The 14,613-nt window shown below is 33.5% G+C and overlaps 1 protein-coding gene across 1 annotated transcript; it reads left to right on the top strand.

Annotated features, from left to right (window-relative positions):
• Positions 1–4,828: 4,828 nt before the first annotated feature.
• LOC143047566 (KRAB-A domain-containing protein 2-like) lies at positions 4,829–7,356 on the top strand. Its single transcript, XM_076220693.1, has 2 exons — positions 4,829–6,574; positions 6,963–7,356. The coding sequence occupies exons 1-2, from the start codon at positions 5,363–5,365 to the stop codon at positions 7,170–7,172; spliced, it is 1,422 nt and encodes a 473-aa protein (XP_076076808.1). The 5' UTR covers positions 4,829–5,362; the 3' UTR covers positions 7,173–7,356.
• Positions 7,357–14,613: the final 7,257 nt, after the last annotated feature.

Raw genomic sequence — 14,613 nt, 5'->3', positions numbered from 1 at the left:
GACTGAGAAATAGTTGTTTGGTTGAAAATGTTTACAACTTTGTTTATGTTTCTAAGTAAAAGAATTGTACCCTGATTAGTGAGGTGTATTCCATCACGGTGGTAGTAAGAAGAAACGAGATCGCCGCCTCTGGAGACAAATGCATCTGTTTGTTTGATGATTTTTAACTTATGTTCAGTAGAAACCCTGTGTAATATTGCATTATAAATTTCTGTATCAACATTCCGTCTTGGACAAATCTCAGATACAGCAATGTTTATGCCTGGGTTTATCGATTTGACAGTTTTTATCATATCATCATATTTTTCTTTGAAAGCTTCTGGATGTATCCTTGACGAGGCATCATTCCCACCAACAACTAAAATAATACTTTTGTAATGTTGTATATTAAATTTTTTAATCTTTTCTGTTAATGTTGGTACTGTTGCGCCTCTATTTGTTCGTATGTGAACATCTTTTCCAACTTTGTTTGCATCGATGCCTTTAATTATGGAACTTCCTATTATCAATGTTTTTTCTTTCCGTTCGTCTGGAAATATTTGAGAGTTTCTTATTGTTGTATGTGATTGATCTATATATGTCTTTGATGTATTGGCTGTGTTGCTGTTAACACTACGATAATCTATATTTTCATTTGATTTTTCCACTTCAAAGTTTTTGGCGTTGTACTGTGTACGGCTTGGTAAATCTTTTACTCTATCGGCGAGGCTTTGTATTTTGTTATGAACGTGACTAAAATTTTTGTCCTGGTCAACTTTAACCAACTTGACACTGTTTTCAATGTCATATAAATGTTGTGTCTGGTGTTCGTCAATAGTACACATTTTTTTTGAAAAAGCGGTAATCCTATCGTTGACTTGATCGATCTTATTTTGGAAATCTTGTTTGTCTTCTATACATTGTTTGTCTATTGATTTAACGAGTTCAAATAAACTGTCGGTTTTATCTAAAGCCTCGGTCACACCTTACCGGATAGCTCGAACGGACGCCTAACGGATAACTTTTTTTCAATCCGTTAGACGTCCGTCCATATCCGTTGCATGTCCGTTAAGCGTCCGTTTTATCCGTTGCATGTCCGTTAAGCGTCCGTTTTATCCGTCGACGTCCGTTCTGTCCGGTGGAAAATTTTGAGCATGTTCAAAACTTTGAACGGACGTCTAACGGATAAAATGTCCGTTGAACGTCCGTTAGACGTCCGTTAGGCGTCCGTTTTGTACGGTACTCGTCCGTTTCGTTTCCGTTTTGTATCCGTTACGTGTCCGTTATACATCCGTTGGAGGTCTGGCAGATAAATTCACCAACGGACTTCTAACGGACGTCTAACGGATAAAACGGATGAGAAACGGACTTCTAACGGACGTATAACGGACATAACGGATGATGAACGGATCTGAAACGGATAAAATTGATGCCAATTGAAAATTTCTCGTCAGAAATGCCAAAAATATTTCTTAAGGTTCATGAATTCTTATTATTCATAATCGATCTTAGAGTAAGGGCACATCTTCACAATCAATCAGCTGTTAAACTTTAATATTCAGGTCAGACACTACCCTTTAGCGGCATTTTGAAGAACAAACAAAAACCAGTTACACAGAACTTTGACAAATAGATTTGCTTTCATTATATTGCATGTTTTTTCAGTTTTGTTTGGTAGGATTTGCATGATTTTTTTATGTGATAGTCGGTTAAAAAGTTCATCAGAGCTCATGTTTTGTCTGTTATTATGTATATATATGCCGACTCGAAATAAAATCAACTTACTTAATTACTTAACTAGAACATTTTCAATATTAATGCGATTGACATGTATTATTATTGTCGCCTTTAATTTTTTCGTATATCTTGTTTATCCGTTTTATCCGGTACGCTTCCGTTAGGTGTCCGTTTTATGCGGTACTCGTCCGTTGGATGTACGTTCGACATCCGTTCTGTCCGTTACGTCTCCGTTTCTCGTCCGTTGCATATCCGTTGCATGTCCGTTATGCATTCGTTAGGCGTCCGTTTTAGTTGGTCAGTACATCAACGGACGCCCAACGGATAACAATTTTGTCAACGGACAACTTTTATTTTCATCCGTTAGGCGTCCGTTCGTCTTATCCGGTAAGGTGTGACCGAGGCTTAATAGTTGATGTAAAAGTGATTTGACAGAATTTTCATCTTGTGTGATATTTTCACGTGCATGTAACAATTCATTAACATTCTGTAATGGTTGGCGTACTGTATCGGAATGAATTTCTTTTATATCTTCTTTCTTTTTTATGTTACTGTTATCTTTGGTTGATATCTCAGAATTTTCTTCATTGATATTCTTATTTTCCGTGTTTGAACATGTATTAGATGTACATGTAATAGACATAATAGATTTAGCTTGCGAATGTTCAATGTTTTCACATGATTTTTTATTTGTCTTGGTTGAATTTGAATGATTTTCCTGTTCCGGAAAGTTTACAGAAATCATGTCATAAATGCATTTATTAAGCATATTCAGATCAACTGGTTTTCCATTGATTTGATAGTTTTTCATACAGTTAAGTACTTCTGGAAGATGATCATTGATGAACACAAGTAACTTTTTTCCATTTACTAGTAAGGACGAAGTTGTATGGTACATATTTATAGAAAAACAACTAAGTTTTATATTTCGGCCTCGTGTATCAAATCCTTCACATTTTATTTTATATTGATCTTCAACATTGACAGTTTCTGATTTGTCAAATACCTTTTTGTATATGATGTTTCCTTCATTTTCTTTTCTTTTGTTATCATAAAAAGTATTTAGTGCCCATCTAAATGATTCGTAGCAGCTAGCGCTTAACCATATTCTAAGTCCACCGCCTGTTAGATTGTATCGAAAATGCTCATTTTGGGTTGCATCAAGTTTCTTTTTAAGAGATCTTTGTTTATTTAATGAATAATCTTTTGCAATAGTTTCATTTGCAATTAATGTTTGTTCACTTTGAAGAGATATGGACGTCGCCATTTTTAGAACAATAGTAATATGCTAAAGGTCTTGAGTTCGAACCCCAGCATATACACTGGATTTTTTCTACGTGAATTTTGATAGATAGTCTTTTCCGTATAATTAATTATAAGTTTTATAGTGGATTTGACATTCCCGCCAAAATGTTACGGAACAAAGGAAAGCATGCATAACAAAGAAACTTAAACTGGGGTGACCTGGTAGGGGTGAACAGGCTCAGATCACCCCTGTTAGAACAAAGGAGCTGGGATGTAATAATCATGTTACCCGATAACCAATTTGATTTTTTTTAATACAATTATTCTTTGTCAGAAACCCATTTCTTCAAATAATAATTTTTTCGGGGAGGGGGGAGCAAATTTCAACAGCATAGTGTATTGCACAAATGCAAAAAAATGAATATAAATTCAAATCATATAACCATGGAAGTATTATATTGACCAATATAATACTTCCATGATATAACTTATGTCAAGTTCTTTGACTCAATTTTAGACCTGTATCAGAGTGAATATTGTGTCCATATTGGCCCGAACTTTATCAGGGTTGAACATCTACGGTCGTATCCAGCTGCGTTCACCGAAGTAATTTATTGGTTATTATCTTGAATATTATTAAATATAGAGATAAATTGTAAACAGCAATAATATTCAGCAAAATAAGATCTACTAATAAATCAACATGACCAAAATGGTCAATTGACCCCTTAAGGAGTTATTGTCCGTTATAGTAAATCTTACAAAAATCTTCTCGTCTGAAACTACTGAGACAAATTTTACCAAACTTGACCACAGTCATCATTAGGATATCTAGTTTTTAAAAAAGTGTCCAATTACCCTGCTTGTCAACCAACATGGCAGACATAGCTATAAATAGAACACAGTGATAACATGCAGTTCCTGGCGTATATCTCTGAAACTAAAGCAAAAGTATAACGATTGCATTAATCTATGCATCAATTGTAAATACAAAATAACAGGTGAGCGACACAGGCTCCTTGGAGCCTCTAGATCCTCTAGTTATAAGGTGATGCGTTAATACAATATTGTATTGTTTATTAAGTATTGTATTATTTGATTTATAACATACTGAAACGTATATCCAAATTATAATAAGTCTGAAATGAACAGTTAACAATGAATGTACTTGATCATATTCATCAGAATTCTGTGTGTATTTTAAGCTAAACTTCATCTAATTAATTATCGAGATGACTTTTGAAGACTACCGACGGTCACATAACCCGATATAAACATAAATACAAAGAGAAAGAGAAAGCGACCTCGTGCAATTAGATTTTCTAGGTCTGTTTGATTTCATGTTATAAGTTGAAAAATAAGTTAGTCGTCGTTTTTATCTGTATTGGATGAATTTTTTGTAGATTGAATCAGTCAACGAAATGGTTAACCTTTGTTTCACTTACAATGTTGACATTCTTTTCCTTTTAATAGCTGTACACGACTAGCCAATCATTAGCTAATGAGTTAAATTAATCACATGAATTCAACGAGGTCGATTTTTTCTCTTGCAAGTGAATAATTGATCAGCGATGTTTCTTTGATTATGTTAACAAAATTGAACCAAATTGGCTGCTAAAAAGCGATTTATTATTTCATTCATTATTTTCACTTTCATTTTTGATTGAACTACACTAAATCATATTCTAAATTTTTTTTACATATCTCGTAGCTTACCTCATTAAATTCTGTACACCCATGATTGGTGTCAACCTGGTTTGCCCAGATTTAGTAAGTTTTCATAAACGTAACGTGTTTTGTTGTTTTAACAATGATATTGAAATAAGAAGTGGTATAATTGTCAATGCGACAGCTATCTATGTGTTAGCGGCAATAAGTGAAATTAGGCATTAAGCTTAAATCCTAGGCAATAAGCTAACGCCTAGGCATTAAGTTATTGCCTGAAATTTCCAGGCATTAAGCTTATTACCTGAAATTTGGTGATGATTATTCATCCTATTGCCGAACATCATTTTAGGCAATAAGTGAAATTTTAGAATTTAGGTGTTTTTAGCATGTTTAGTGATTTTTCTTGAAATAAAGTATTTTCTTAATTATATTCCTAATATTAATATACGTTTATCTGACAAATCTTCAAATTTTAGTACTTTTCTTATTTAAAACAGAATTAACTCATACTTTTTTGTGGAAGTATAAAAAATAAAAAAAGATTTAAAAAAGTGATTGTATCCCATAAAAAAGGGGAGATTCTATATAATCCTTATAATAATTATTTGAAAATGTTTACACTTCACTGGTCAAGCTGGTTTGAACTGGTCAAAAGTAGACAAAATTAAGATATGATTTTTGTTCATACCATTTTATTGGATAAGTAAATTTTCTTTGTTAAAATATTTCTTAAATGCCCTCAGGCCATCTTGTCTTTTTCACTTCTTTATCTGGATTATTCGCATTAAGTGACACCATGTCTATTGAGGAAAAATTCCTTGAATCTTTGAGGTCTAAATTCGAATCGGGGAAAACAAGGAGCATATACCCTAGAGTAAAGTACCATGATCTTTTGGCAAAGATTAAACTTTTGGAATCATCAAAAAAGAAATTGAGAAAAGATTACTACAATTTAAGAAGGTATGACATTTTTAACATTGGTGGTTTTGAGAGGTTGATAACTAAAGTCAGCGAGAATGACGAGGGAAATTTCAAAATTTATGTCTTCCTAGAGGAACTCTATGGTATTTTGGAAAAGGCACATAAAGAAACAGGTCATGGCGGCAGAGATCGCATGATAAAACAACTAAATAATGGATATGCTAACATTTCACGTGATGCAATTGAATTATTTCTGTCACTTTGTGAAAATTGCAATATGAAAAAAAAACACATAGGGAAAGGAGTAGTAGTGAAACCCATTTTATCTAAAGACTTTAACAGTAGAGGACAAGTTGATTTGATGGATTTTCAATCAAACCCAGATGGAAACTATAAATTTATTATGGTATTTCAAGACCACCTTACAAAATTTTGTACCATTAAAGCCCTTACCTCAAAATGTGCATCAGAGGTGGCTTTTAATCTAATTGATATTTTTACAATTTTTGGTGCGCCCCATATACTGCAAAGTGACAATGGTCGGGAATTCACAGCTTTGGTCATATCCGAGTTAAAATTAATGTGGCCAGAACTTGTTATCGTTCATGGGAAACCGAGACATCCTCAATCACAGGGTAGCATTGAGCGATCAAATGGAGATATACATGACATGCTAACTGCATGGTTGAGGGACAATGAATCAACAAAGTGGTCAATTGGTATCAAGTTCGTCCAGATTCAAAAGAATTCAGCTCTAAACAAAGGCATTGGACGGTCCCCCTATGAAGCCTTATTTGGTAAATGTGCAACAATTGGATTAACATCAGAAACCAAAATTCCGAAAGAAATATTGATGGCCTTAGAAAATGAAGAGGACTTACTTAAACTCCAGACAGAGTCTGTAAATGATCAACCTGTAACTGAAAATAAAACAGAAAACATTGTCGATGCCTCTGATATACCAGAATCTATTGCAGAACCAAATGTGGAACCTTCTACTCCAATCACTGATGAAACGCAAAAGGTAAGTTGAAAATAGTCTCAGAAATATTAAAAAAACGACTCTTTAATCCTGGCGGGAGCTTGAACTAAAGTACTTCCATGTAATATATAACAGATAAACCACAGGAATGATATTCGGAGCTTAAGAAAAAAAAGAGTCTGCTTACTATGAGTATTTGTTGAAGGCCATATGGTTACCTATAGGTCTTATCTTATATACTATTCTTTCTCTGGCGGACAGTTGTCCTATTGACAAGCATACCACATCTTCGTATTTTTAAATTGAGTGTTTGATCATTTTGAACAAAAACACTTAATTATCACAAAACTGTAATTAAATTTTAAAAACTGATGTATGACCACACCAAATGATTTTTTTTACCTTATTATTTATGAAAACTATTTTTCAGGATGTCTTACAGTGCTATGTATGTGAAAAGGATACATCTGGAGCTCATATGTGTATTAAATGTGACAAACACATTCATGTTATATGTGGTACTACTGTAAGTGAAGAGGGATACGGTTCAAAGGTGGTATGTCCAAATTGTAAAATTGATACCAACAGAGTTCGACATCGTTCTGGAGCCAACAGTTCAACAACTTGTGATAACAAATGATTTTAACACACATTTGTATCAAGTTTTCATGTTTTATAAGTAATATTTGATGAGTTTTAATATAAAAACATATTTTATCTGTGATTTTATTTCCAGTAGATGACATTTTAAACTTCAGTTCTCGTAATTTTATTATGTAACAAATGTATAATTTTTATTTAATTGAATAAATGTCTTTTATTTATTCGCATTTATACTTTAGGCATTAAGCTTAATGCCTGGACACATTTTTCAGGATTTAAGCTTAAATCCTAGGATTTAAGACTAATGCCTTACATCATTTAGGCATTAGACTTAATGCCTAGGCGTTAGCTTATTGCCTAGGATTTAAGCTTAATGCCGCTAACATATGCACCAGAGACCAGGTGACATAGATGTTAACAACTATATGTCACCGTTCTGCCTTTAACAATGAGCAAAACTCTTACCACATATTCAGCTTTGAAAGCACACTAAATTACGGAAGGGAAAGATCCTATTATCAGAAGAAAATCAAAAGGTATTTCCACTTTTTCTAACTTTGAAAAAGAACCAGACCGAACGTGGCAGTGTATTTATACTGCACAAGCACTTGTCTCAGATTTTTTCCCATATACACCTTAATATAACACACTAAGGTATATATTAAGCAAATCTTAGACAAGTGCCTGTGATTCATACATCTCTACAACAACAAAGACACAAAGAAGATATCAATCTAATCAAAATATAGATCTATGAATTCGTTATACTGACGTTACGCACGTTATTGCGTCAATACTGTGTATTCAACAAGTCCACACTAATAAACAGCTTTTCTATAAAATCATTACAGTTAAGATATATAAAACTTATATCCATAGACTAGACAGGTAAATACTATTTCGAAAAAAAGTGCAAATTGTTTTATTATACTTTACTGTAGTCTAAAATAAGGACAACATATTGACAAAACGTCAAAAATATGCGTGTCAGACGTAACAGACTATACGCATAATAACTTTATCAGGGGTGTTTGTGTTCTTCAAAACAGTGTTATATCCACGAAAATTCGAATGAATGATATGCTTTATATATAAAGTATTACAATATTACTGCATATGCGTTCCTGTAACGATCAACGCTATTTTTTTGGTAAAATCAAATAGTGGTCATTATGGTCAGATTTTGGAAAATCTTAAGTTATCAAAATTTATAGGTTTTAAAATATCAGATTATATGATATTTCGTTTGTGTAAATTATGCTCACAAAAGTGCAGACATAGACCATATCAGAATCGAATTTTTGCAGCACTCACACTTCATATAAAAATGCAACGGCTTCTGGCAAATGTCTTGCAAGATGTCCAATGTCGGATTTTGCCGCTTTTTAAAAATAAATTGGCATTTGCGACGCTATTCATCGAAAAATTAGATTAGTTGCATGCTACATAGTGCTTTTCCGTAATTGTGCTTTAACTTTGCAAAACATCTACATAGTTTTTAATAATTTGCGTAGTCAAAACGACTTCGTTTTCAAAGAAATGAAATGTCTTGCAAGTTTGTCCACTGGACGATTTTCATACGTTTTCAACGTTGTCTATTCGGGATACGCTATTCATGGTGGATCATCTGTATATTTCTTCAGACAGAATTTTCTTGATGGTCAGATACTATCAATTAGACCACAAAGTATTAAAAAACAAATCCGATGACTGGGTTGTTCGTTTAGATGAGGTTCTTAAGTTGTGAAAAAGTTAGTATCATGAGAGGATAAAAAAATCCTCTTTTTCAAATTTTCAAATTTGGGAAGCGTAAAACTTCGATTTTCTTTTATTTCTCTGCAATAAGATTCATATGTATAGAACTTGAAAATAAAAATGAAATTGGGCCTTAAGCGTTCTATTGGCTTTTAACACCCGCTCCACATCTTACGGCTTGTAAATATATGAGATGAATTATAATTAATCTTTTATTTCTGACAATCGTTTCATTTCTTAATCTAAATGTACCGCTATTAGTAAATTGAATTTTGTAAGCAAGACCCGTTTAACTTGTAATTCCCGACAAACTTTTTATAGTAAAGCAAAAAATATATCTTCCTCCTTTTCGGATCTAAATGGGGAAACATTTCATTTTATTACGTTTTATGTCAATTGGTCTCTGGTAGAGAGTTGTCTCATTGGCACTCATCATGCATACCGTATATATCTTCTTATTTCATATAGATTTATGCATTACCCAAATAAGATATATTTTGTTGTTTGTTGCTTACGTTACTTTCAGTGGGAAATATTTCATGCATATTCAGTACAACTAATAATTAAGAAGTATCCATATTGATATGCAAAACATAAATTACAAGCGAAATAAAAAAACTAATCCCAAATAATCATTTATCGCCGTAAAACGTAAGAAATTGACGTTACCATTTGAGACGCAATTGAAAATATATGTGAGTACTCGAATTTACTGACAGATTGATCAAAGCCAATAACAACTAATGAAAAAGTCATGCACCTAAGACTAAAGTATCAATTAGTACACTACCAAAATCACACGGATTTAGTGTAAAGACGTAATTAACAATCACAGGAAAAAACCATAACCTTGTGCATATTGCCAAATGCAAGTGATATCGGCAGATACATTTGTATCTAGATGATCTATTAGTTTATCCATATAACATTACCGGAGAGACTACATACAATATGCATTCCAGTGGCGGATCTAGAAATTTTCATAAGTTGGGGCCCACTGACTGCCTGAGAGGGGGCCCCGTTTCCGTCACGATTCAATGATTCTCTATATAATCAACCAATTTTTTTTCTCAAAAGGGGGGCCCTGCCCACCCCTTAATCCGCCTCTGCATTCCCCAAACATCTTCGAGATCACTGAACAACTGAAAAAAATCAAAAAAAAAAATCCAGGTAAAGCCTTTAATACATAGAATTTTCCATTTTTACTCCATTTAAAGAACAAGAGTGCACACCCCGAAATGTCTCGCCATCTTTACTAATCATTGATATTATGTTGATAGTCCTGAATATAAAGCTTTATTACGATTGTGACATAAACTTAACATTAACCAAGAAAACTAAACATTGACCTATGAGCCATGAAAGGCAGACATGTACAGCTAACAATTCCTCCGCGTACAACAAATACAGTTGACCTATTGCTTATAGTTTAAGAAAAACAGACCCAAACACAAAAAACTAACACTGAGCAATGAACCGTGAAAATGAGGTCAAGGTCAAATTTAACATGCGCGACTGACATATAGATCATAAAATATTTCCACAGTGGCGGATGCAGGAATTTTCGAAAGGGGGGGTGCTAGCCCAGGGCAAAGGGGGGGGTGCAGGGGGGGTGCAAACATATGTCCCGATTCAAATGCATTGATCGGCTAAAATAAAGGGGGGGTGCGGACCCCCGGAACCCCCCCTCTGGATCCGCCACTGTTTCCATACACCAAATATAGTTAACCTATTGCTTATAGTAATAGAAAAAAAGACCAAAACTCAAAATCTTAACTTTGACCACCGATACCATGAAAATGAGGTCAAGGTCAGATGACACCTGTCAGTTGGACATGTACACCTTGCAGTCCTTTCATACACCGAATATACTAGACCTATTGCTTAAAGTATCTGAGATATGGACTTGACCACCAAAATTTAACCTTGTTCACTGATTCTTGAATAGAGGTCGAGGTCAAGTGAAAACTGTCTGACGGACATGAGGATCTTGCAAGATACGCACATACCAAATATAGTTGTCCTATTACTTATGATAAGAGAGAATTTTACACTACAAAAAAATCTTAACTTTTTTCAAGTAGTCACTCGGAACCATGAAAATGAGGTCAAGGAAATTGGACATGTGAGTAACGGAAAATTCGTAACATGAGGCATCTATATACAAAGTATGAAGCATCCAGGTATTCTACCTTCTAAATATAAAGCTTTTAAGAAGTTAACTAACGCCGCCACCGCCGGATCACTATCCCTATGTCGAGCTTTCTGCGACAAAAGTCGCAGGCTCGACAAAAACGTTTCATCTAGCTGTTTACATCACAGCTCCTTCAAATTTTATTTCTCGTAAGAAATGACTATATACTCCAGTATAAAAATCAATGTTATATCCTTTCCGCTTTTATCTTTTATCAAACTCCTTTTGGTCCTTTGATGAACTCTGTACTATATTGTACTGCTTTGTGCTCTAAGGGGGACTTTTGTAGGGTTTTAGAAGAGGGGGGGCAAGGGGTTTAACTGTTATGCTGTTATGGGGCAATTTAATTCTTTGTTATCTGTTATTTTGAAAATATATTTGCTGTTAGCTGTTATTGTCTTATTCTTTGCTAGCTGTTATTGGGCTTTTAGTTTTTTTGTTATCTGTTATTGTGATAATGTATTTGCTGTTAACTGTTATTGAAAATTGGAATGTTAGCATTTTTTTTTACAGTCAATATTCGGTATAAATTGAAGAACTTTGGCCATTGGGGTCTACCACTACTAATACGTTTGTCCCGTATTCAGAGAAGGATGCCATTAACATATACCCATCACAGAAGTGAGGTCCAGGACAATTCAAGTATATCTTATGATTATCCTTTGTAATAAATTCCATTTTTTTTTATGAATGTGTATTTAGAATTATCTTAATTTTTTGTATGAGAATAATGTTCCTTGTTTTCCGTACGAACATATTAAATTAAAACAATTCTTAATATGACAAAAAGGAAAACATATGGCCAGGAATATCTGACAAGGATCTCAATTAAGGATTAGGTCCTAACAACCACTTAACCTTTTATATAATATGGTACATAGACTCAGCTCTGTAATTCTTTTCAAAGCAGACCCAAATGCATTGTACAATGAAAGTTCCAACCATGTTCTTGGGTCCGAAGCTGCACATAACTCATTACAAACAAAGATTTATTTCGTTTCAAGCCATTGTTTCCCTACTAAACTATGTATTCTACTTACTAGTACTCTTGGTACAATCAAAAACCTCAGCTGATAAAAAATTGTTCAAATAAGGCCTTTGAAAATAGTGGAATAAATTGCTTTTAGAGTGTCAAAATTCGTTCAAAGTACTTGATAAATTACATGCTTATAATTGGTGCTTTTGATTTTTCTACCCTATATACCACTTTGCCTCATAGTTTTATTAAGAAAAATTCACACCCTCATTAAATGGTCATTTTGAAAAAGTCAGAATATTCAAACTCTTTTAGGTCACTTTTTTGATTAGCAACAAAGGGAGCTTCAGTCAATATATATAAATAATACACCAACGTTTCATGAGAACTGCTGAAAACATTTTTGTGTTAATGTCTGAAAACTGGAAAATCACACCTTTTTAATTAATAAAACCCGCTAACTTGGAAACGTAAAATCTAAAATTTATAAAAATTGAAAGTTACCTCATGTTAATAGATATAAACAATTCACCAAAATTCCTTGCTTTGTGAAAGCATTTTTGAGATATTATCAGAAAACTGAAAAAAAACCACCAATTTTATTGAATAAAAACCCATTACCCAGAAACTTAAAATCTAAAATTTATAAAAAAAAAAAAAAAAAAGAAAAGGGAGCTCACGTCAATAGATATAAACAATTCCTCAAAGTTTAATGCAAATGGTTAAAGAGTTTTTGAGTTATAAATGTCCGACATGTTGACAACAGACGGACAACAGTATACCATAATACGTTCCGTAAACGAGCGTATAAAAAATATTATAATATATTGAGTAGTAATTTAAACACATTCTAGATACATAAATTAATACTAAAAACATAGTCATAAAAAATGGAATGCATTACAAAGGATTATATCGTAATAAGAAATACTGATTTGTCAAAGACCGAATTATTTTAATATTTCATTTACTGTTATCTGTTTTTGTCCATTTTAATTCCTTGTTATCTGTTATGAGCCAAATCAATTTGCTGTTTTGCTGTTATTGGGACCCCCCTTGCCCCCCTCTTAGAACCGTATACCTATGTGACCTTATAACCTTTATTATACAAAATATTTATTGTGATCATGACTTTTATCCTGTGACTATTTCGTGTAACTATCTTTCCGTGACTTTTTTCCTTTTCCCTACATTTTCGAGAAGACCGAAGCATTAGCTGAATATAAAATTACTAGTATCCAGTTTGTAACAGGAGCAGCCCGTCCAACTAAAAGACAGAGTACACGACACCAGATTTTATCTATTGAAAAACAGACACCAACATGTTCGTATGCAGCATCTCATAAACCTCATTTGAACTTTGTAAATATATTGTTTTTGACCTTTGAAACACATTAAATAATACTGTAAACTTTGTTTTTAACATTATAGATAAAAGTGCTTGATATAAAAAAAAATCATATACATGTATGCTGTATTTCTTTCCTGTTGCAATGAATTCATACATTTGCCTCATAGATTTTATTCATCCCCAATTAAATGATGAATTATTAAACACTTTTATAAATGAATTCGATTTTTGTTAATTATATTAAACTATTTGTCTGTTAATGAACCCATTGACTTGACATTAAAGATCATTAAATTATTGAAGAAAAATTATCTCATGTATGTATCATTTATTGATTTATTCAATAAAAATGACACTACACAATACAGATATCTGAATTTAGGGTTTCAGATAAAATTTATCTTTAAAGTTTGACAGTGGCGGATCCAGAACTTTTCCTAAGGCAGCAACCATTTGATTTACTGGGGGGGGGGGGGGGGGTATGGTTTTTTTTCTGGACAAATTTGTTTGCGACAAGTCGAAAACAATTTTTTTCTTTCATTTTAGCATTACATATAGTGGCAGCTGAGGGTGAAACAAACATTTCTTTTCTTCTCAGAATCAAAAACAAATTATTTTTTTCTTCAAAAACTGGAACCCCCCCCCCCCCCGAAAATCAAATGGTTGCTGCCTAAGGGGGGCCCACTTCAGTCATGCTTCAAAGATTCCCAATATAATCAACAAAATTTTCCCACGAAAGGGGGGGCCCGGGCCCCCCAGTCCCCTCCCCCCCCCCTAGATCCGCCTATGAAGTTTGAACAGAATATGCAACTCAATGCTATTGTCTATTAATATTTTTGTTATTTTGTTTGTTTGCTGAATGGGTGCTATTTGGTTCAGGAACATATATATTAACGGTTAACTTAGATATCCTGTTCCCAGATTTGGTTATAATTTGACGTTTATCAAGGACGTATAACTAACATACGTCCTTGCGTTTATTCAGTTATCGAGCACACCGATCTAATCGATTTCGAGGGCACACGCAATAAAACAACTTGGTGTTGACATATTCCTCTTTCAATTACGTAGTCAGGGGAATGTTACAGATCTTACAAATACATGTATGTTTTTATTGTGATAAAAGTTGCATCGCGAGAACATGATTTATTTTTAAATTTCCCTCCAGATAAAGTGGTAGTTGTCAACGAAGGCCAATCAGA

The sequence above is a fragment of the Mytilus galloprovincialis genome, chromosome 1 (genome assembly GCF_965363235.1).
Source record: "Mytilus galloprovincialis chromosome 1, xbMytGall1.hap1.1, whole genome shotgun sequence".
Classification (NCBI taxonomy): Eukaryota; Metazoa; Mollusca; class Bivalvia; order Mytilida; family Mytilidae; genus Mytilus; species Mytilus galloprovincialis.
The sequence above is the reverse complement of the archived record's forward strand: the minus strand, read 5'-3'. Positions and strand labels throughout refer to the sequence as shown.